The 22,595-nt window shown below is 41.5% G+C and overlaps 2 protein-coding genes and 1 long non-coding RNA gene across 4 annotated transcripts in view; 2 read left to right on the top strand and 1 right to left on the bottom strand.

Annotated features, from left to right (window-relative positions):
* Nucleotides 1-22,595, bottom strand: part of LOC309332051 (low-density lipoprotein receptor-related protein 2-like) — a 218,584-nt gene that overhangs the window by 191,946 nt on the left and 4,043 nt on the right. The window lies entirely within an intron of this gene.
* LOC309331991 lies at nucleotides 2,343-7,149 on the top strand. Its single transcript, XR_014152036.1, has 3 exons — nucleotides 2,343-3,007; nucleotides 3,705-3,759; nucleotides 6,500-7,149. It is a non-coding gene; the product is annotated as an uncharacterized lncRNA (long non-coding RNA).
* On the top strand, nucleotides 8,068-21,840 carry ERI1 (exoribonuclease 1). 2 transcript variants are annotated; one of them, XM_081845551.1, is made up of 7 exons: nucleotides 8,068-8,257; nucleotides 11,886-12,060; nucleotides 14,170-14,380; nucleotides 15,859-15,942; nucleotides 16,891-17,000; nucleotides 17,915-18,029; nucleotides 20,646-21,840. In XM_081845551.1, the coding sequence occupies exons 2-7, from the start codon at nucleotides 11,936-11,938 to the stop codon at nucleotides 20,883-20,885; spliced, it is 885 nt and encodes a 294-aa protein (XP_081701677.1). In that variant the 5' UTR covers nucleotides 8,068-8,257; nucleotides 11,886-11,935; the 3' UTR covers nucleotides 20,886-21,840. The 2 variants fall into 2 exon arrangements, with proteins under 2 accessions (XP_081701677.1, XP_081701678.1); XM_081845552.1 differs by lacking the exon at nucleotides 8,068-8,257 and adding an exon at nucleotides 9,298-9,450.

The following is a 22,595-nucleotide window of genomic DNA, read 5'->3' as shown; positions in this document are numbered from 1 at the left end:
TAAAGTGCAAGTAGATAAATAGGCACCGCTCCGGCGGGAAGGTAAATGGCACTTCTGTGTGCTGCTCTGGTTCGCCAGAAGCGGCTCAGTCATGCTAGCCACATGACCCGGAAGCTGTACGCCGGCTCCCTCGGCCAATAAAGCGAGATGAGCGCCGCAACCCCAGAGTCGGTCACGACCTAATGGTCAGGGGCCCCTTTACCTTTTAATCTAGACTCCTATCGGTCAATGGCATTTTTATCACTGTTTATATTTCTCTTTCTCACTGCTAAAGAGGTTACCAGCTAGAATTGATGTTTCAAGAGAACAGACAAGTTCATGGATGAGAAGGCTAACAATGGTTACCAGCCATAATGGCTATGTTCTGCCTCCACTGTTAAATGCTGTTGCACTCAGATCCTGACTTGCCAGAGGCATTTGCTTGACCCCATAAGAACAGAGTGCTGTACAATATAGGTCCATTTGTTGTTGTTTAGTCGTTTAGTCGTGTCCGACTCTTCGTGACCCCCTGGACCAGAGCACGCCAGGCACTCCTGTCTTCCACTGCCTCCCGCAGTTTGGTCAAACTCATGCTGGTAGCTTCGAGAACACTGCCCAACCATCTCGTCCTCTGTCGTCCCCTTCTCCTTGTGACCTCCATCTTTCCCAACATCAGGGTCTTTTCCAGGGAGTCTTCCCTTCTTATGAGGTGGCCAAAGTATTGGAGCCTCAGCTTCACGATCTGCCCTTCCAGTGAGCACTCAGGGCTGATTTCCTGAAGAATGGAGAGGTTTGATCTTCTTGCAGTCCATGGGTGTCTCCTCCAGCACCATAATTCAAAAGCATCAATTCTTCGGCGATCAACCTTCTTTATGGTCCAGCTTTCACTTCCATACATCACCTTGACCCAACTGCAAGGCTCTCTCCATGTTCTTATGAGAGTTCTGGGACCCAATCAACAAATTTCTTGCTGAGCAGCAATTTCCCCTCCCCACAGCAAACCCACCCAGAAAAATTTCTGGCATTTTCCAGAAGGCCTGGAGGAGCAGTTAAGACTGAGAGATGCTGCAGGCAGAGAACGGCTGAGCCTGAGCCACAAACCATGAATCAGAAAGTCCCCATTTCTTCCATGACCTCCCTAGGTGACTTTAGGCAAACCATTCCCCCTCAGCCCAACCCCGCTTGCAAAAACACACAGTCACTCGGCTTTTTGCTCTGATACTGGAAGGGAGTCAAGTTATGAGGCAGGTGGTGCTTTTCTCAAAAGGAAAATAATTGGATTGCTCCAATAAGCTTGCACATTAAGCACTGAAATAATTCTGCTCCTGAAAGAAAGGAGCACAGGGCAGTGAATGTAAATACCCTGCTGGGAATGTTTTGAGGAGGTTCTTAATACGTTCTACAAGGAAAAGAAAACATGAGAAGACATGCATTCGCAGCATTTTTCTAACATTTCTGTCAGCCAAAACAGTTCTTGCCTTACTTTTTGCAGCAGGTATGCATATTCCAAGTTTGGCAGGACACTGGTGTTAAGTTGTGGGTGGACAAATCAGATGACACAGCGATTCTTCAAGCAGCTCTTGTTTATTCTCAGGCCAGAACTGAACTGAACTGAAGGGTTCAGCCAGCCTGCTTATATAGAGCTCCCCTAGAACGCAACAGTAACCATTTTCTGTAACTAGCCAATCACTGAACGTCACTTTCAATCCCTTATTTGCATATGTGGACCTGAACTATCTACAGTATCCCCCCACTGGCCCAGGGTGAGAACTTCAGTACATAACACCTGGCAACTAGACAGTGGCAGTAGTGGAGAAACAAATGGTTATATCCCCTTGTCTTTTCAGGACAACTGACAGTTGTAGCAGTGTTGTTCCTAGAAGGGTGGGGAAAGCTGGTTCCCAGCAGCTGTGGGTTTTCCAGAGCCAGGATACATTCACAAGCATATAGGTTACCTAAAGCCTTCCATTCACTTACTGCTGTAAAAGTGGGTGGTGTAGTAAACATTTTCCAGCAGAAGCTTAATATCTTATCAGGTGATGGATGATTAGCCTTCTCCCTTTCCCACTGGCAAGTTTAGGAAGGGGGTTTATTCCAACACACAATTCCCCTCGTGGGCACATCTGCCGCCTACATGCTACACAGAACAGGATTTGATTCTGCTTGCATAAACTGGCTCTAATAACTACTTGTGAAGGGAGATAGGATCTTCTACACAATGCCTGCAAGGGATCAAAGTGTTTAAAGAAATAAAATAAGGGCCGCTGGGTGGGGAGGGGAGGAGAGATGAGTTTGCCTATACTTGTTGCTGTGGGCACCATTATCACTGGATTCCATTCCTTGTGTAATGTCAAGAATGTGCTTTATTAACTCGCGCTCCGCAATTACAAGCAGATGCAGAGACAGATTAGCCAATCAAAGAAGTGCTATTATCTTCCTGATTTGCCACTGCCATGGACTGTTTTAGGAACGCACATGAGCAAATGTAACGGGGATTCCCATAGGACATTATCTCTTGAGAACGAAAAATAAAACGCAGGATTTCCTTCTGTGCAGTGAAGTGTAGAAGAGTTAAAATAACGGATTTATTTTCCTTGGTAGCTGAAGATTTTTGGACTGAAAAATGCTTGCTCTGTGTGTGTGTGTGTGTGTGTGTGTGTGTGTGTGTGTGTGTGTGTGTGTTGCTCGCAAGCGAGTCACTGTTTCCTTGGCTACCACAACAAACAAGGCCACAAGCAGGCACTGAAGCCAGAAGAAAGATAAACTCTAAACTCTACTTGGCAATTCCAAAGAGTGCGGAAATAGCAACAGGAAGAAAAATTAGAAAACGCCAAGGTATTTGGTATGGACAGATCTAGCTGAGACATTTCTGTTTCTTTACCATCTCCAATGAGGAAACCATGCCTATTTCTTCAGGGGCTCAGGGACAGGTTGGATTTGGAGTTGACACATCCATTCAATGGCATCCCAAAGGAGATCAAACACTCTGTATGCCACTATCTTTCAAGGTCGACTCCTATCGACAGAGGTAAGCGTCCGCTTGTTGTGCCTGGGAAATATTTCGCCCCAGACTAAAATGGCACTTGATTAAAAAAATGCTTTGAAATGAGTGTCTTAATGAATAAGTTGCTGTCATTTGTCACTTACGAAGCTCCTAAATATTTATAGGTGCTGTACGGAAATTAAAGGACAGGACAGTCCCTGCCTGCAGGCACTCAATCTAAAAGTCAAGGAGAGACTACAGGAGACAAGAATAGGGAGGGAAGAGGGAAGTAAACAAGTCCAGGCACTAATTATTGAAGTTACATCATCTCAGCAGTATCATCTGTCCTGGACATGTGGGCCTCCCTCTCTTTTAAGCAGACACACAATCCAGCAGTCCTTACAAGTTTCCTGACGGATGGCTTCTCTTCAGTTTTGCAGTCTCAGAAAAACTGGCAGCTGGAACCCAGTGTACTTTCTGACAGGGAAGGGAGAAGGGCGTTTCTTGCATATGGGGGCCGTGTTGGTCTCCATATTGCCACAATGTTCTCCTTTGAGAGCCAGGGTGCCGTCTCTTGGTCCTCAGGTTGGTGGCAGAGCCTATGGTGCCCTTTCCTTCAGTTCAGAGCGGTGCCACACCAAGTTACCACTAGAATGTACAGAGCAAAACTAGGACAACGAGGCATTAAATGACATTGCAGGCTAAATGCAAAATCTGTGCTCCGTGTTCACGTTTTCTGCAGATACTTACGCTGCCACCCTGAAGCCAAAACCAGATGTTTCACTCAGGACTCAGAAGTAAGTGGCACTCTTTGAGAAGAAAAATGATTGGTTTAACATTTCCTTTGAAAATCTTTTATTATAAATGTTAAGAAGTACAGTTATGCATGAGCAATTCTCCATACCCGGAATGTGCTGCATTGCTTGCCCTCTGGTGGCAAGAAGGGGGAAAATATTAAGAGCAGGAAGTGGCCTGAATATGCTCATTTTAAAACGTACATAAATTGTTTCAGACTCTCTTTGCATTCCACAGCCATTTCACCTATGTTTATACAGTGGTGCCCCGCAAGACGAATGCCTCGCAAGACGGAAAACCTGCTAGACGAAAGGGTTTTCCGTTTTGGAGGTGCTTCGCAAAACGAATTTCCTATGGGCTTGCTTCGCAAGACGAAAATGTCTTGCGAGTTCCTGCGGGGTTTTTTTCCTCCCCCCCCCTTTTCTAAGCCGCTAAGCCACTTATTGGCTTATCCGCTAAGCCGATAAGCCGCTAAAAGCCGCTAAAAGCCTCTAATAGCGCTAATCTGCTAAGCCGTCAATGGGCTTGCTTCGCAAGACGAAAAAACCGCTAGACGAAGAGACTCGCGGAATGGATTAATTTCGTCTTGCGAGGCACCACTGTACTTTCTCTCTTTAATATTTCATACACACACACTAGCCAACTGAGGAAAACACTTAATAAATCTGATGAAGCAAAGTGAAAACACACATACACACACAGGCCAGTTTCTGATTTAAGATTACTGCTCTTCCTACCCATTGCTAGATTGCTATCTAGTTAATGCACTACAAAGTGGGGATCCTCAGGCCCAGGAGCCAAAAGTGACCCTCAAGATTATCCCTGGGCCATGCCCCATGTCAGGGAACTGACATCAGAGCGAGAGAGTGATGCCGGAGAGGGGACCAGCAGGGGGGAAGGAATTCAGCGTAACACCAGTAGAGAAGAGAGGGAGATGGAGGAATTGGAGACAGGTCTCCAAGACCCTTCACCAGAGACTAGTGGAGAGAGCGCTGACACGCCCCTGCCTTCGCCTTACTTGCGCAGACGAGTTCCGCGCAGGGAAAGTAGGAGGAGACTTGGCGTCAAACAGCTCTTATGCTGGAAGAGGTTCAAGAAACGCCCACTGGCGGATTCTGCAAGTGACTGACCGGCCACGGAGTGTGAGCTGTCAGCCAAAGCATGGTGGGCCAGGCAATCTAACTAAAACTGAAGGCAACTTATGCGCAAGTAACCCCCTTACAACCATTACACCCCATTTCTCCATATCTTAATACCTTTTCTCCCCATAAGCCCCAGTCACCCACTACTGTACTTGTTAACCTGATTCTACGTCCTCCTTGGGTGCTTTTACCTGGCTGGAATGCGTCTTGTATGCATCCTGTTAGCCTGGAGGATTTTTTTGGTGTGTGTGTTCATGCAAATATGGGTAAAAACCTCTGGCTTTTGCATGGCTAGAATTTATCTTACTTCTCAGTTCTGTTGCCTCTGACCCCAGCCACCTATGGCAGAAGGTAACCCACAAGGCAATGTGACCTACTGAGCTGAAAAACACTCCCCCCCCCCCGTGTTTTAGCTCCGCCTTACAATTCCTATTCTTTGCCCACTTTATCTTTTATTTACTATTTTATTATTATGTTGTACATTACTTTTGGGGGACAAATTGGCCCATGGTGACCTCACTGAAGGCTGCATCTCAAAGTTGATGTGGCAAAAACTTCCTTTTTATAGGACACATTTTGATGAGACAAGGTGGTGACACAAAAACCTTTTGTCATAGCACCCGCAGGAGCAGCCAGTAATGCATATTTAAATCTGAAAATGGGAGGATGTGTGGAACCTTGACTAATCAGAGAAAGCACCTCTTGAAATCACAGCAAAAAAAATCTACATATTATTTTTAAAATTACAACATTTTGGAAGGGCCCTTGGGGTATCACAAAAAACTGTCCCCATGGTATTACAGCAGGGGACCTATAGAATCAATCAATATCTTCAACCAACCAACCTGAAAGATCCTTTCAAATTAGGAAAAAGGACTTGCAGGCCACAAAACACTCCAAGGGTGTCAGATACGGCTCACGTGCTGTGGCTTAGCCATTACGTTTTAAAACACTCATTTTCCTTAAGGTTTTTTCCAACGCAGGCACAAAGCCACAGCCTGCCTGCGGGAAACCACTTTCTCCAAAGCAGGGGTCAGCAAACTTTTCTAGCAGGGGGCCGGTCCACTGTCCCTCAGACCTTGTGGGAGGCCGGACTATATTTGGGGGGGTGGGGTGGGAAATGAACAAATTCCTTTGCCCCACAAATAACCCAGAGATTCATTCTAAATAAAAGCACACATTCTATTCTTGTAAAAACACCAGGCAGGCCCCACAAATAACCCAGAGATGCATTTTAAATAAAAGGACACATTCTACTAAAAACACACTGATTCCCGGACCGTCCGCAGGCCAGATTTAGAAGGTGATTGGGCCAGATCCGGCCCCCAGGCCTTAGTTTGCCTACCCATGCTCCAAAGGGACTATCAAAAGGAGCATCATTGATATATTAGGAAAAATACCTACATTCACCCACTTATTCGAAGCAGCCTTCCAATTGCTAGAGGATGTTAATGTCCAGCAATGCAAAAATTCTTGGTTGATAAATATCAACATGGTAACATGCATTCATTTAAATTTTATGGATCTGTTAAAGAGCAGATCAGTGGACACATTTATTTTCAAGGAAGTCATAATAACAAATTATGTAACTTCTCAACAGGTGAAGAGACAGGGCGAAAAAAATCATCCAGGATATGCAGCACTCCAAAGTGGAAACGGTTTAACCACTACAGCTACCAAAAGTACATTGCTTACCAGTGCAAAACCCGAAGACACAAGGTACAGAAGGAAAGATGACATTTCCAGATTCTCGCTTTGTACCCTACTATGAGAATATGATGAAACAGAACTATATTTGATATTACCACATTTCTTAAAAATGGAGATAAAAAAGAAGCAGTGCCATACGTGGAAAGCTCTCCTAGGTAGCTATAGGTTTTCTGAAGTTTGTACACAAAAGATCAGCAATCCTCTTGTGTGGACAGCATGACAGTACTAGAGGAGTATTGACATGACGTAAGAAACGTAAACAAACAGTTCTGCTTGGTCTTCATACAGTGGATGCTCAGGTTGCGAACGTGATCCGTGCAGGAAGCACATTCACAACCCAAAGCGTTTTCAACCTGCAGCACCGCATCTGCGCACACACGGGTCACAAGTTGGCATTTCTGTGCATGCGCAAAGCACAATTTAGTGCTTCTGCGCATGCACCCAAACCCGAAAGTAACCCATTCTGGTACTTCCGGGTTCGGTGCAGTGCGCAACATGAAAACACGCAACCTGAAGTGTCTGTAACTGTTATGTACTGAGTTGAATACGATCCAAAATGCAGCAGTCTGATTGGTCGTAGAACAATAGAATTCAGAATGCAGCAGTCTAATTGGTCCAATAACAATAGGATTCAGAATGCAGCAGTCTGATTGGTCCTAGAACAATGCAGCAGTATGATTGGTCCGCAGGAGCCACCCAATCCAGCCACGATGAAAGTGAATTCACAACCTGATTGGCCTACAGGAGAATCCCGGAATTAGCCAATCACGTGCAGCACATTGTGTAAATAATGTATATAAAGCAGACATTCTGGGGGAACATTCATTCCTCCTCACTACTATGAGCTGAATAAAGAGCATGACTCTGAGTATATTTCAGTAACCCGAGGTATGACTGTACTGGCTGTTATTAAGGATTTTGGGCACCAAGTTTTGGAGAGGAAGTAAAATTAATAAAGATATATTCGATGTATATATATATTAATGGGTATTTTCGTATAAATATTGGTTTTATTGATATTGTCACTGATACATTATTATTTTGCGCCCTGTGGGGGGGAACTGCCTGCAACCAACCTAAATCCGAGCCCGGGCAGGGGGCGGGGCAAAGCGGGAGTCTGAGAGGAAGGCCACGCCCCCTGACGTCGAGGCGCATTGCCTAAATAAACACTGAGAGCTGGAGTTCTCCACGTGACACTAGACGGGCCGCGGATTGGAGGAGGAGATGCCAAACGGGCGCTTTCCGTTCTGAAATGGGCGGGAGGAAAAGAGAGGCGGGGCCGCCGGACAAAGACGCGGGGCAGAGGCGGCGCGCACGCGCACTTCCTCCTCCAGGCTCTCTCAGGCTTAAGATCAGGGGAGGGGTGTTCCTCTATCCTAAGTCCCGCCTACGCGTCAATCGTCAGGCTCAGGTGGGCGGAGCCGTGCGAGCAGAGGCTCTCCGGCCTGCTTGCGTCACTTATCCCGCCCCCTTGTGTGACGCTGCTGCTGCTTTTGATCTTCTGGCGCCCGCCCACCCGCGCGCGGGGACTGCCGCGCCACAGCGGAAGAGAAGGGAGCGGCGGGACGCGAACGTGCCGACGTCGCAGCAGCAGCAGCAGCCGCTAGCGCTAGAAGAGAACGGAGGAGTGACAGAAGCCGGCTTGCGGGTGAGCGTTGCCGCGGAGAGGCTTCAGAATGGGAATCGCCCTCCCTCCTCCTCCTCCTCCCCACTGTGGCGTCATTGGTCCAGCCAATTGGTCCGCGCGGCGCCCGGCGAAAGTCACGTGAGGCGGCATTAGCCGTTTGAAGGAGGAATGGCGCTCGCGCGCGAGGGGGGAGGGGAGGAGAACGGTCCTGTTTAACGGTCTCGAATCACCACCAGACTTGTGGTGCTTCACATTATTATTATTATTATCATTATTATCATTATTATCATTATTATCATTATTATCAGAGCAGTTCACAACATAAAAATGCCGTAGGAAAACTCCCCACACAAAATAGATACTATTTTTTAAAAATAAATATTTATTAAAGTTTTTAACAAAATACAACAAAAAATGAAAAAACACAGAAAAATACACAAAACACAAAAAGTAGATAAAAATAAAAAAGAAAGAAAAAATCCATTATTCTTTTTCTAACTTTAAAGCTCATATCCTTATTTTCCTGACCTCCTCACACCTCCCCTTTTTGTCATTCCATTTACACAATCAAGTCAGCAAATCCTTACCCTCTTTCCACTTATCATCTTTAACTTAGTACCTTAACAACTCACAACTCCAATATTTTCATCCATGAATTCATTTTTGCATACTCTTTCTAACTTTGGCACTAATACCACTTATTTTTAATCCAACATCATTTTAACATTCGTAAATTTTACAGTGTTTCTGTAAATAGTCTTTAAATTTCTTCCAGTCCTCTTCCACCAGCTCTTCTCCCAGGTCTCGGATTCTGCCAGTCATTTCCGCCAGTTCCATGTATTCAATTACTTTCATCTGCCATTCTTCCCGGGTGGGTAGATCTTGAGTCTTCCAATGCTTTGCGATGAGTATTCTTGCTGCTGCTGTAGCGTACATAAAAAAGGTTCTATCCTTCTTTGGCACCAATTGGCCAACCATGCCCAAGAGAAAGACCTCTGGTTTCTTCAGGAAGGTGTACTTAAACACCTTTTTCATTTACAAAATAGATAATAAAAACAAACCAATAACCGCCTCCGACCACTCACACAACACATTTGAAAGAGTTGTGCTTCCATTAATACTGGTGAGAGCAGCACCGTTATGAAGTCCGCCAAATTCCCACAGCATATCACACAAGGTTTCGGGTTCTCCAGAGCTCCTCGTCAGGCTGGAGGGTAAACAAATATGGGGTGAAGTGGACGGAGCAGCGTGCATCTTTATTGTAGCCTCTGGTCTGCTTGTGTGTGGCAAGGTTGTTGGTTTTTTGGTAGCACACACACACACACCATTTTGTTGAATGGTCTCTTTACTATTATTTTTCCCCATTTTTTTAAATTAATTTTCCAAAATATTTTTTAAACATAAATCTCAGCCATATTTAAACCAATCGTAGTACAGTGGTACCTCAGGTTACAGACTCTGCTAACCCAGAAATAGTACCTCGGGTTAAGAACTTTGCTTCAGGATGAGAACAGAAATCGTGCTCCGGCGGCGCGGCAGCAGCAGGAGGCCCCATTAGCTAAAGTGGTGCTTCAGGTTAAGAACAGTTTCAGGTTAAGAACGGACCTCCGGAACGAATTAAGTACTTAACCTGAGGTACCAGTGTAACATTGTTAAGTGTCTTCCTCGTATCCCCCCTGGTTGAATTTCAGTGTATATCATTTTAGTTTTCCAAAACCAATATTCTTCTAAGATTAACTTAATCACTTAACATCTTTCTTTCAAATTTGGCATTAAACATATTAATTCATCACATTGCATATTTAAATCCTAAGCCTATCTGATATTTGCAAGTTTTTCCAGTAACATAACATATTTAACTAAATGGTCTTTAAATTTCGTCCATTCCTCCTGGTGATTCTCCTCCTTCTGGTCACAGACTCTTCCAGTCAGGTCAGCTAGCGCTGAAAAATCCATCATCTTCGTCTGCCAATCTTCCACCGTTGGTACTTCTTGTGTTTTCCAATTCTTCGCTAATTCTTGCTGTGTGGTCTCTTTACATTTGAAGGTTCATTATTGTTCCACAAGATGTGTATCTCTTTAAGGGCCAGAGCAAATAGTGACCTAGTTTTACAGCTGTGAAGCGGTATAGCAGGTGATGTTAAGTTATGTTAATTAAGCTGTTGGGTATAGTATATAAAGAGCAGTACCTAGTTCTCGCAGTACCCTGGTGGTTGGGTTGGTGGATGGGTCATGCTTATGGATATATTATAATTAATGTAAAAGGAGTTTTTGTTATTAAAACCTAGCTAAAGTTATTTTGCATTCCTTGTAATTTGTGGTCTCCCCAGCACGCCCTCTGCAGCACAACTAATCTGCAAATAGCCAACATCTTTAATCTGTATCTGCTGTTTCCAAGTTTGTTTGTTTGTTTAATGAATGGATTTTCCATGAAACTAATCCTGATTAAATGGGGAAATAATGTGGGATTTTGGTGACTTGGATCTTGCAAGAGTCCCAAAAAATTTGTGGCACAGAGCGATAGATTTGACATTTGACTGTCTATTGCTTTGTGCCACACAAAAACCTACTATGTAGGTTTCACTTTGCATCAAAGCCTTTTATTTATTACTATTTATTTCATAAAATCTATACAACACTTGATAATAAAAACCAACAACTCAAAGCTGTTTGCAGAATGGGTTGTCTCAGGATGTTGCTGTACCTCTAAGCATTTTTAATGATAAGGGGTAAAACCTTGCAGTCCTTGGACAAAGATCAGAGTAGAAATGGGGGAGCGGAAAGGTCTAAATAAGATGTATGACACAGGTACAAAGTAAAGGAATACAGCAATATTATTCACATAGGAAATGGATATTTCATCATGAACCTAAAGCACTTAATGCATTATCTGTCTCAACAGTAACACTAATTCTGTGTAGAGTGAAATAGATTTGAGACCAGAAGATGAATATAAAGGGCATTTGACTTATTTATCATATACCTAGACCACCCTTCAGTCAAAGTTCCCAGGACGGCATTCAGTTTATACTAAAATACATAATAAAATATTAATATAATCTAAAAATTATGATATAGAAATAGCCAGCAGCAGGACAACATAACTTACAGTATTGTGTTTAAATCGCTTCAGGATGCCTCATGGGACGCTATTCATAAGTAAAATAATGACGATTGATTCCTCAAAAGCCAGCTGGAACAGGTTCAGCCAGTGGTGAAAATATATTGATGGGATAAGAGGTATCCACTAGAAAGAAATTCAACAGTTTGGGTACTGTGACCAAGAAGATTCTGCTATGATACTGTGGCACCAGCCACAGTGGAATTATCAGCAAGAGCTCCCCAGCAGATCTCAGACCATTGACTGGCAAACTAAATCCGACCCACAAAGCAATATTGACCATCATTTCATTCATAAAAGAAAAATGATTTCAAAAGTTACATATGTATGAGGGGGAGAAAGAGGTTCCAGACTATTACAACTCTGAGGTTTTCTTTATATAATGCCCTGGATCAGGTAAAAAGTGTTATTAGTTTATATATGGATCAGCAAATCAGCAGGAATGTGTTGAATAAAATACTTATTTTAAGCTTTGGAAGTCGAGGTCGATTGATATAAACTTGATTGTTTTGTATCATTATAACATAGCCTTCCAGAGTAAGCAGCATTATATATTTTATTGTCAAGAAAAGAAAACCATGTCTGGTTCAAGTGACTTCAGCGACCCAGTTTACAAAGAGATTTCTCTGACGAATGGCCATATCAACAGAATGAGCAGAGATGAACTTAGAGCTAAACTTGCTGAATTCAAGCTTGACACCAGGTAAGCATTTGTCAGGTGTTTGTCTTTTTTGAGGATACATATGCATTTCTGATTTTATATGTAAATAATAATAATTTTATTATTCATATGACGTTCATCTGACTGAGTTGCCCTAGGCCTAGCCAATGTGGGTGGCTTCTAACAAAATACAGTCGGACCTCTGCTCCCGAACGCCTTGGGAGTCGAACGTTCTGGCTCCCAAACAATCAAAAACTGGAAGTGAGTGTTCCGGTTTTCAAACGTTCTTTTGGAACCTGAACATCAGACAGGGCTTCCTATTGGCTGTATGAGCTTCCTGCAGTCAATCAAAGGCCACGCTTTGGTGTCTGAACATTTCAGAAGTTGAATGGACTTACAGAACAAATTCCATTCGACTTCCGAGGTACAACTGTATTTAAAAACAAAACGAAACATCAACCATTAAAAACTTCCTTGAGCTGGGCTGGAATGAGACCGGTATGGTCACCTATTATGCATCCCTATTTTTACAAACCGAAGAATTGATGCTTTTGAATTATGGTGCTGGAGGAGACTCTTGAGAGTCCCATGGACTGCAAGAAGATCAAACACATCCATTCTTAAGGAAATCAGCCCTGAGTGCTCACTAGAAGGACAGATCGTGAAGCTGAGGCTCCAATACTTTGGCCATGTCATGAGAAGAGAAGACTCCCTGGAAAAGACCCTGATGTTGGGAAAGATGGAGGGCACAAGAAGAAGGGGACGACAGAGGACGAGATGGTTGGACAGTGTTCTCGAAGCTGCCAACATGAGTTTGACCTAACTGCGGGAGGCAGTGGAAGACAGGAGTGCCTGGCGTGCTCTGGTCCAGGGGGTCACGAAGAGTCGGACACGACTAAACGACTAAACAACAACAACATTAAATAACAAGAAGAAGAGGAGAAGAAGAAGAAATTTTATTCTTTATACCCTGCCCATCTGACTGGGTTGCCCCAGCTGCTTTGGGCAGCTTCCAACATATATAAAAACATAATAAAACATTAAACATTAAACAAATCCCTCAAGGACAACGTTCTTACAAGCTTTTTACAGCCTGAAGAGTAAGTGAAATTAGAGGGAAAGTTTGTCATTTGTTAGTTATTTAGAGTACATTGTAAATGGAATGGAACTGAAGACTTGTGGAGAAACTGAGAATTTGATAGTTACATCTGCTACCGGTAATGTAATTTCTGAACACATGACTTGCTGCATGATTTGTAATTCCAAAGTTTGCAATATAAGTTACAAGTCTGTATATTCTTCAGTTATACAGCAAAAGGAACATGTAAGAGAAGTTCCATATAGCCTTCCTGAAAGGTTAACCTGGTAAGAAAAGGGAATTGAAGGGGGAATGACAGCTAGGAAGAAACTCAATAGGATGGTTTGGATGTAATGATAAACAGTTTGCCGTTGTGTGCACAAGTCTCAGAATTACACGCTCCTCCGCTATACTACCCATGCTAGCTGGAGCTGTTGGGAGCTGTAGTCCAAAGGATCTGGAGGGCTCTAGGATGGGATTGGTGGTTTAGCATTATAGCCAAACCCTAAATTGGTTAACGAGCTATGATTAGCTGAAATAAACTTCTTAGCTGTGTACATAATTGGTACTACTTCTGTTTTGCGATTAATTCCTGTCCTATCATCTATCACTGCAGCTTGCCTGGATATGCTTAAGCTTATATGAATCATGAATCAAATGATTATTATTATTTTTTAAGTGTTTCCATTTCACTGCTGACTTCCTATGTAAAGAACTGAGGTAACTCTGAATAAGGTGGTATTTCCATTTTCTAAGACTTGTGATTTTTCTGATTCTTCTAGAGAGATTTTTGGACTTGCTTTAAGGTGGTTATTCCTTTCTCAAGAGAAGACTGTGCTGTAGGAGCAACTGCTTTGTGTGGCCTGTGGATCAGAACAGCTCATTGTAATTCCTTTTAGGCATTGGCATTTACAAGAGGCAGGGCTAAAGTTTGCAGAGGGAGCCAACCAACAAATAGACCATGAGATTTCTACACTTTGTATTCTACAAATACCATGGCATTTCTACACTCAGCACTTTGCTGAATAAACCTTAGGTGATGGTCAAGCACTGATATTTTTTTCCTTTGGCAGAGGAGTGAAAGATGTTTTGAAAAAGAGACTGAAAAACTACTATAAGAAAGAAAAGTTAATGCAAAACCAGACTATGAATGCAGATAATTACTACGATTACATCTGTGTTATTGACTTTGAAGCAACTTGTGAAGAAGGAAATCCTCCTGAATCTACACATGAAATCATTGAATTTCCTATTGTCTTGTTAAACACTCGGACATTAGAAATTGTAAGTGACCCCGTTTCTTCTTACTTTTTGATGGGTAGCAAACATTAGATACAGTGTGTTTTGTAAAAGAGAATTTAGGCAATACAGTGGTACCTCTGGTTACAGACGGGATCTGTTCCGGAGGCCCGGCCGTATCCCGAAAAGTCCTGCGTGTGGTGCAATTGAGCATTTCAGCACACACACAAGATGTGCAGATCATTTCTGCATGTAGATCACTTCTGCGCATGCTCGTGCAGCAAAACCTGGAAGTATACACTTCCGGGTTTGCCACATTTGCAACCCGAAGATTACGTATCCAGAGGGATAACCTGAGGTACCACTGTATATCCTTTTCTTACAGATATTGTTTAACCTCTTAAAAAGAACTTTTAGTTTGTATTCAGCTTTCAGTTTAAAAGCTTTTTTACAGGAATTTAAAAGTAATCACATGTTTGTTCCTGCAACAAAGGTAACTAGAACCTTCAGAAGGAAAAGCAGTTTGGATAGGGGAAGAAGGTTTTTTTAGTGGAAAAGCAGCCAGCAAGAAAAATGTTATTACACTGCCACTCCTATATTAAAAACTGCAGCATCCCGGGACTGCTTTCTATTTTTCAAAGATCTTTTGAGCTTCATTACACATATGTAACGTAAGTTTGCCCTCGATAGTGCAAAAAATCACATCTGTACAAGTGTTCAGTGGCTCTGAAGGTGTGTCCATAGTTCTTTAACAGCTGCTGTATGTTAAAAAGGTCTCAGCACTACATATTGGCCCGCAAAGATACCCAAAGTCATAGCTGTCAAGCGTCCCTTATTTGGCGGGACAGTCCCTTATGCCAGCGCCATGTCCCACTGCTGTCCCTTATTGATGATGTCCCTTAAATTTCCCGGGTTTCAAAGGAAGCAGCTCCTCTCCCTCCCTCCCTGCCGGCCAGGGAGGAGGGAGGCTCCAACTGTGTTGCTTGGCTGCATTGCTCACCCAATAAGGAGTCTAAGAATGACTGGGGAGTGGAGCTTGCATGCCTTGTGCCGATTAAATCGGCTGTGTTGCCTGGGGACTCGCCTTTGCTCAGCACTTCCCAGCGGAGAGGTGACAGTCGTTTTACTTGAGGCTTGAGGCTTTGTTTGGCTGCTGGCTGGGCTTTCTGCCTTTGGTTCGGAGGGGCTCAGAAGTTGAACATACCTGTGCTTGGAAAATCCCTTATTTTGGCTGCTGATCCCTTATTTTCGAGGCTGCTGATCCCTTATTTTCAAATCTGTAAGTTGACAGCTGTGCCCAAAGTGGAGGCTGTGAGAATGTCCCTGTCCATAAGAAAATGAGTGTCAGCTTTTCTCTTTCATAAAATTTTTGCCATTTCACTGCTTGTGTTCAAATATAAAAAAGCTTGGATGTTGACTGCTTGCATGCTAGTTAATACCTTGATTATTACTCTTTTCTTCTAAAACATTATACATTTTCTGTGATTCTTTTGCATTGTTGCCAAGTGAACTATGTTTTATAGGAGGACACATTTCAACAGTATGTGAAACCAGAGATTAATCCTCAGCTTTCAGAATTCTGCATTAATTTGACAGGAATCTCTCAGGTAACATTCTCTGCAGCTACCACAGTTATGAGTGTAAATGAAGCAAGTGCTTGTTAAAGAATAATAGTCTTGGCTCCTGGTTCCAAGCATATTTATTGGGTATGTTGATGATTAATTAAGTGGGCTTAGGACAACAATGTCCCCCTTCCTTTCCTCTTTCCAGATTAACATTTCTAAAATCAATATTTCAAGTACATTAATTATGTGTCCATGATTTTCAGCCTGTGTTCTTGGGATTCCTAAAGCTCCTTCAGGTGCTTATCAGGGTTTTCTCAATAAGATCGTTGATGGAAGATAGGATTCCCTAAAAGGTAGCTTGAATGATATTGTATCATTCTGAATTTTCCCACACAGTGTACTGGAAACTGTCCCTGGATGGTGTTCAGAATATTCTAGACTGTGCTCCCAGTTTGAGTAGAGCAATTTTAACCATAGAGTGCAGCCTAGAATATGCCTTAAAGTAAGAGTTAATCAGCAGGTGTATAATGGTTTCTAAGCAGACAAACAGAGATTTAAAAGAAAGTTAAAGAGCATTGTTCTGGGAGATAAAAAGGGAAATGTATTGCTCTAGCTATAAGCAGGTGTATTCAGATTGTGCTACTATTTTAAATTTTATGGGGATTATGTTGATGGATTGATTTAAAGTTTGTTTTTCCAGTATAAGTGTTAGGAATGCAGCTCCATCTAATGTTGTCAGTCTGTTGTGCAGGGAGTGGTTGAAAATAGTTACTATCCACTGAATGCAATAGAAAACAATATCGTTTTTAGTTACGTTTTGTTTTTTGGAAATCTGTTGTAGACTTTCTAGCAAGCTTTTAAAGATTTGTCTTATCCAAATCCCAATTTGTGTTAATCTTGCTTTTCACAGTTTCTTGCACAATGTTTTTTTATATCATATCTTGTACAATATTTTTATTTTTGCTCATTGCTGGTGTTACATATTTTCAGGACCTTGTAGATAAAGCAGATGAATTTCCAAAGGTTCTGCAACATGCTGTGGACTGGATGAAACAGAAAGAACTGGGAAGCAAATATAGCTATTCCATATTAACTGATGGGTATGTATTCAGTTGCTTAAAAATAATATTTTTAACATTGCAAAACCAGTAATTTCCAATCAAGAAACATATATTGTAAAAATTAAGCCAAATTGATAATCTTAACTCTGTACTATTTTTTATGTTGCATCTTTGGAATTGTTCAGGTAACTGAAGCTATTTCTGCATTTTTATCTGAATAGCATGTCATGATGAATAGTTCTATAAAAGGACTCCCAAACAAAGTTGAATTCAGTGGGGATAATATGTGTAACTATTTCAAGCATGTTAGTATTCATATGTAAGTATTTAATCCAAGTGGTTCTTATAGCTAGTGTGCTGGTTGCAACCATGTTCCATTATGTTCCTATCCATATCCAGAATTATGTTTCTACCCATAATTAGTATAGCAAAAAAACAAAAAACTCTTCTGCATAAAAGTTGCAATTTTGCTATCTGAGTCCTACCTCTTTAATTCTAACAAGACAGATTCTATATAAAGTAATGTAAAACACCATTGCAGCTACAAAAACAAAGTTAATTAATACAGTGACAGAAATTTTAAAAATCCAGCAGTCACATAAAACATCAGCGCATAAATGCATTTTTTATCTCACTGTTAAATTAAAAGATCAGGCAAATAGAACTGTTTTTACATGGCCTCAAAACTCATTGGTTAAAAGGAGTTTTGCCAGTGCAAGGATTTATCCTTGTGCAGTGGAATACGCTCCCCCTCTCCTCCCCCCGAATACCCACTAAATCTGTTCTAGGGGTTTCCCCAACCTTCTATAAAAGGAAAGGGGAGAAGACCGGTTGCCACCTGTCCAGCCTCTGAAGGTGCCCAGAAGATGACCTCCAAAGTGTTGGTCCTATTAGCATGAAAGGGACACCTAACTCACTCTTAAGATACTATGCATATTTTTTCTTTTTTTAAGATCTTGGGATATGAGTAAATTTTTGAATATCCAGTGTCGCATTAGCCGTCTGAAATATCCTTCTTTTGCTAAGAAGTGGATCAATATTCGCAAATCCTATGGGAACTTCTACAAGGTTTGTGTCTCTGTCGCTTACATTGCCTAAAACTCAGTGCTAGGTATTTAAAATTTAAGTATACTGTAGACTTATATTATCAATATGATCTGACATACATCATTTCTTGTTTAGAGAATTGAAGTTTGTTGAAAAGAGGGAGCATTCCTTGCAGGTTTTTTTGTTTTTGTTTTATCTGTTTCTGGATAATGCAGCCTGCAGGGATAACTTTCCTGTAATGATGATGATTTGTGTTTTCAATATTTATTTTTTTCCTCTCTGCAAAAACAAAAATATGCCTTTTCTAGTATTATAGCTAGGAAGCATTTTATGTTCTTAAGCTCTAAATGTAAGTTTATTACTTTCTCAGAAAATAAGTATTGCATATATTTCAAATTCCCCCCCCCCCCACACACATTTCTATCTCCATGCTTCAAAATTTGTGGGAATGTACACAATCAAGTCCTAGCTGGCTAGAACTTAATTTAGTCAAAGCTCTGTTCCAGAGTTCCAGATGAGGTATACCTCTGGCCAAACCGTTAGCAAACAGCAACCCAGCCTGTAACTGTTGACTACTGTGCCTTTAGCTCTTCTAAATTGGTAGAGAAGGGTATAATCTTTGTTATTGTGGATTGTATCGATATTTGTCGTACCCAGAGTAGACCCATTGAAATGAATGCATATGTCTGATTTAGGCCTATTATCTTCAGTTGGTCTACTATCAATAGAATTTAGTTGCATATAACCCTTTGTTTGCTGTGCCACTATGACTGGGCTAAACTTGGGTTGCTTAAGAGCAGTGTTTGACAGGAGCATTCCCAGGCTGCAGCAGAGATGAGGCATGAAGTGTTCCAACTTGGCTACAGACGGTGTAGGGTAGATGATTAAGAGGCTGGCAAGAACTGACTGATTCCAGATCTGGCATAGTTGGGGTGGGGGTAAAGGTAAAGGAACCCTTGACCATTAGGTGCAGTCGTGACCGACTCTGGGGTTGCGGCGCTCATCTCGCTTTATTGGCCGAGGGAGCTAGCATACAGCTTCCGGGTCATGTGGCCTGCATGACTGAGCCGCTTCTGGCGAACCAGAGCAGCGCACGGAAACACTGTTTACCTTCCTGCCGGAGTGGTACCTATTTATCTACTTGCACTTGACATGCTTTTTGAACTGCTAGGTGGGCAGGAGCTGGGACCAAACAACGGGCGCTCACCCCGTCGCGGGGATTCGAACTGCCGACCTTCTGATCGGCAAGTCCTAGGCTATGTGGTTTAACCCACAGCGCCACCCGCGTCCCAGGGTGGGGGTAGCCATCCTTTAATGCCCATCAGCCCCAGCCAGCATGACCTTGTAGTCTTAAGAACTGGAAGGGTACAGGTTCCCCATCCCTGCGCTAGTGCTTTCATCCCTTCTTGAAGTTTCATCAGTGTGGCTCAGGATCGTGAAGAGAGAAGTGTGAGGAATGAAGAGGCCTCTGAAACAGTACACCCAGAATGGCTGGGGAAACTCAGCCAGATGGGCAGGGTATAAATAATAAATTATTATTATTATTACCTATGATCCAGTCTGGTGAAGGGACAAGCTAGAAATGAGAAATACTGTATTGCTCAGCTTGCTATTTAAGATGGCGAGATCTTACTTGTGCACCATCTGGTGTTATCTTCTGTCCAGTGAGGAGACTGGTCCCCTTATCCTTCCTTCCTTTTTTTAATTTTCAAAAATATACATTTATACAACACACTGTTTTTGTTTGTAACAAAAAAGAAAACGATAGCAACTGAAGCAAAGATACTTTGTATACCTCACAGTACACATGACACTATAATTTATGAAAAAATGAAAAAATAAAATAAAGAAGGAAAAGTAGTTGAGGTTTTAAAAAGACTTCCAAACATTCTTATTGTACGTTATCTATTAAATACACTTTTACCTCACAGTTACTTATTTCTTCTATTTTTTATCGTATTTCTATGTAAATTGTCAATTACCTTTATATACTACAAGGCTCAGTCTAAGTCTGCCAGGAGATTACCCTTTATACCATGGTTCTTCAAATATTCTTTAAATATTCTCCATTCCTTGTGGACTTTTTGTTTTGTTTGGCCTCTAACTCTTCCCGTCACCTTTGCTAGCTGCAAGTATTCTACCATTAATGTTTGCCAGTCTGCTATATTAGGTGTTTTAGTATTTTTCCAATTTCTTGCCACTAAAATTCTTGCCGCCATTACCCCAATATACTTTTAAGTATATTGCCAACTGAAATAGAAAAATCAAAAAGACCATTGTTCATGTACCGATGCCCTTATTCTTGTTGCATGTGGCAATGGGACTGCTCAGTAGCATGAAGATTTCCCTTTTCTCCCATAAATTTTAAGGAAGTTAAAAACTTTTGACATCTTTTTATTACTTACTCCCCGTAAATTGATGTTCACCTTGTGTGTTCATTTACAGGCTTTTTTCTGTTACATTGTTTTGGATTGTTTTAACATTGTATGTCACATGTAGCTTGTGGCATTAGGCAACTGAACAATTTAATAACAGCAACAACAACAACAACAACAATAATAATAATGTAGGTGGGTGTGTATATTGGTTCTCTTTCCTACCTCCTCCTACTTTAGTATCTTTTATTTCTTTTATCAGGTTCCCAGAAGCCAAATTAGACTTTCAACCATGCTTGAAAAGCTGGGAATGGACTATGATGGACGGCCTCACAGTGGGCTTGATGACTCTAAGAACATTGCGCGCATAGCAATTCGTATGCTTCAAGATGGTTGTGAGCTTCGGGTGAATGAAAGATTGCATGGTGGGCTGTTACTGACTGTCTCCTCCACTGTCCCAATAGAGGGAGCTCCTGTACCACTAATGCCAAGTTTACGATAAAAATTAAACATTGAGTTACATTGCGTTGAGGACCATACCCAAGAACGCTAGGACTTCCAAGGAGCTTAAAAACTGGTATCTGTTTCCCAGTTTAACAACTCACTGGAATATAAAATTTTTCACAAAACCACTGGTGTTAATGTTGGGTTGTTTTTATGGCCGCCTCGGTAGGTTGTGCTAGGTTTGGTATAAAATATCCAGGTAGTTAAGATGGCTTTCTGTAAAATGTAAAGTCAAAACTAGAAGCATAGAATTGAGTCCACAGGTGTAACACCGTTCTTTCCTCCTTCAGTATTAAATAGGTAATTGCAACACTGTTGAACAACACCATTGAATGTGCTGTATCTCTTTTCTTTTGTAGCATACAAGGGTCTGCTTGACTTTGTGAAACAGTGGCCAAATCTGCTCATATTTCATAACTTACCTGTTACTTTTTGCAAGTCTTGCTCCAGGAGAGGGAGATTCAGTTTTTAAGTTTGCCTGGCTTTAGCCCAACTAATAGCAATTTCATACAGTAATAACAAACGTTTTTCTTTTTCGTATTCAGAAATGTTTAGGCCTTTAATTGGCCAAAATTAAGCACTTTTTAGACACCTTAAATTGTTGACTTTAGCATGTGCTTTATGCTCTCCCATTTAAATAAGTGGAACTAGAAAGGGCTTGATTTTGGGTGGAATATGTTTCTGTTTACTTTTCTTCCTTCCATTATGAATCAAATAGTTTGGTTTGATTATTCGACCACTCTACCTCTGTTGTAAAAGGATCAGTGGAGAAGCTTATTTCCACAGTATTTTAATAAGATCTGGAATTGATGTGATTATTGCATAAGTTTATTTCTATGACCAAAGACAAACTCTTACATATATAACTATGCCAAACAGCCTGCAAAGTGTATAAAGCTTTGTTTTGATGTTGACATAATAAATGCAAGTCAAGTTTCTATTGGTACATAAAATATTACATAAAAGTGCACATCTTTTTTATCTTGTGTTGATGAGTGGATGCTTGTCTTTTGAACTATCCTCCCCTTCTCAAGTAGCTCTGATTTACTTATATGCACGTTATTCTATTTTATCTTCAAAACAACCCAGAAAGAGTGTTTGAGTAGCTCAGATTTCATAAGGCTCTTCAGGGCTGAGCATGAATTCAAACCCAGATCTTCAGTTTCCAACACTTAGCCATTCCCCTGCACTGGGTTTTTGGTTCTACGTGTAGATAAACTCACAATAATGTTTAACACTCTATGGTATTTGTTTAATACTTCAAAAAAAGACCATCCAAAGCAATAAAATACAGTAAGCCCGCAACTTACATGGGGGTTACATTCCAGGGATAATGTCTAAAGCAAAGAATTGTGTGTAGTAAAAAAAAATGGGTTCAATGGCAGATGGGATTGCTAAAGTCTTTTCCTAGATGCCTGCTCCTTTCTGCCTGCTAGCTAGCTAGCGATTGATTGATTGATTGATTGATTGATTACCAAACACATAAAGCTGAATGTGCCCAAGTTAAACGTGCATAAGTTGCAGGATTACTGTACGCCAAAAGAAAAGATAATGCATATCCTGTACAAAATATTACTGGGCTATAACTGGGCTATAACTATCTCATTGTGCAAAATACATAAAAGTTCTCAAATAAACTCTAAGCTAAATCATAGTCACAGTAATACCATAAATACTGTATTTTTCCGTGTATAAGATGCTCCCGTAC

Source organism: Podarcis erhardii (genome assembly GCF_964252035.2).
Source record: "Podarcis erhardii genome assembly, chromosome: 17".
NCBI classification, from domain to species: domain Eukaryota; kingdom Metazoa; phylum Chordata; class Lepidosauria; order Squamata; family Lacertidae; genus Podarcis; species Podarcis erhardii.
The sequence above is the reverse complement of the archived record's forward strand: the minus strand, read 5'-3'. Positions and strand labels throughout refer to the sequence as shown.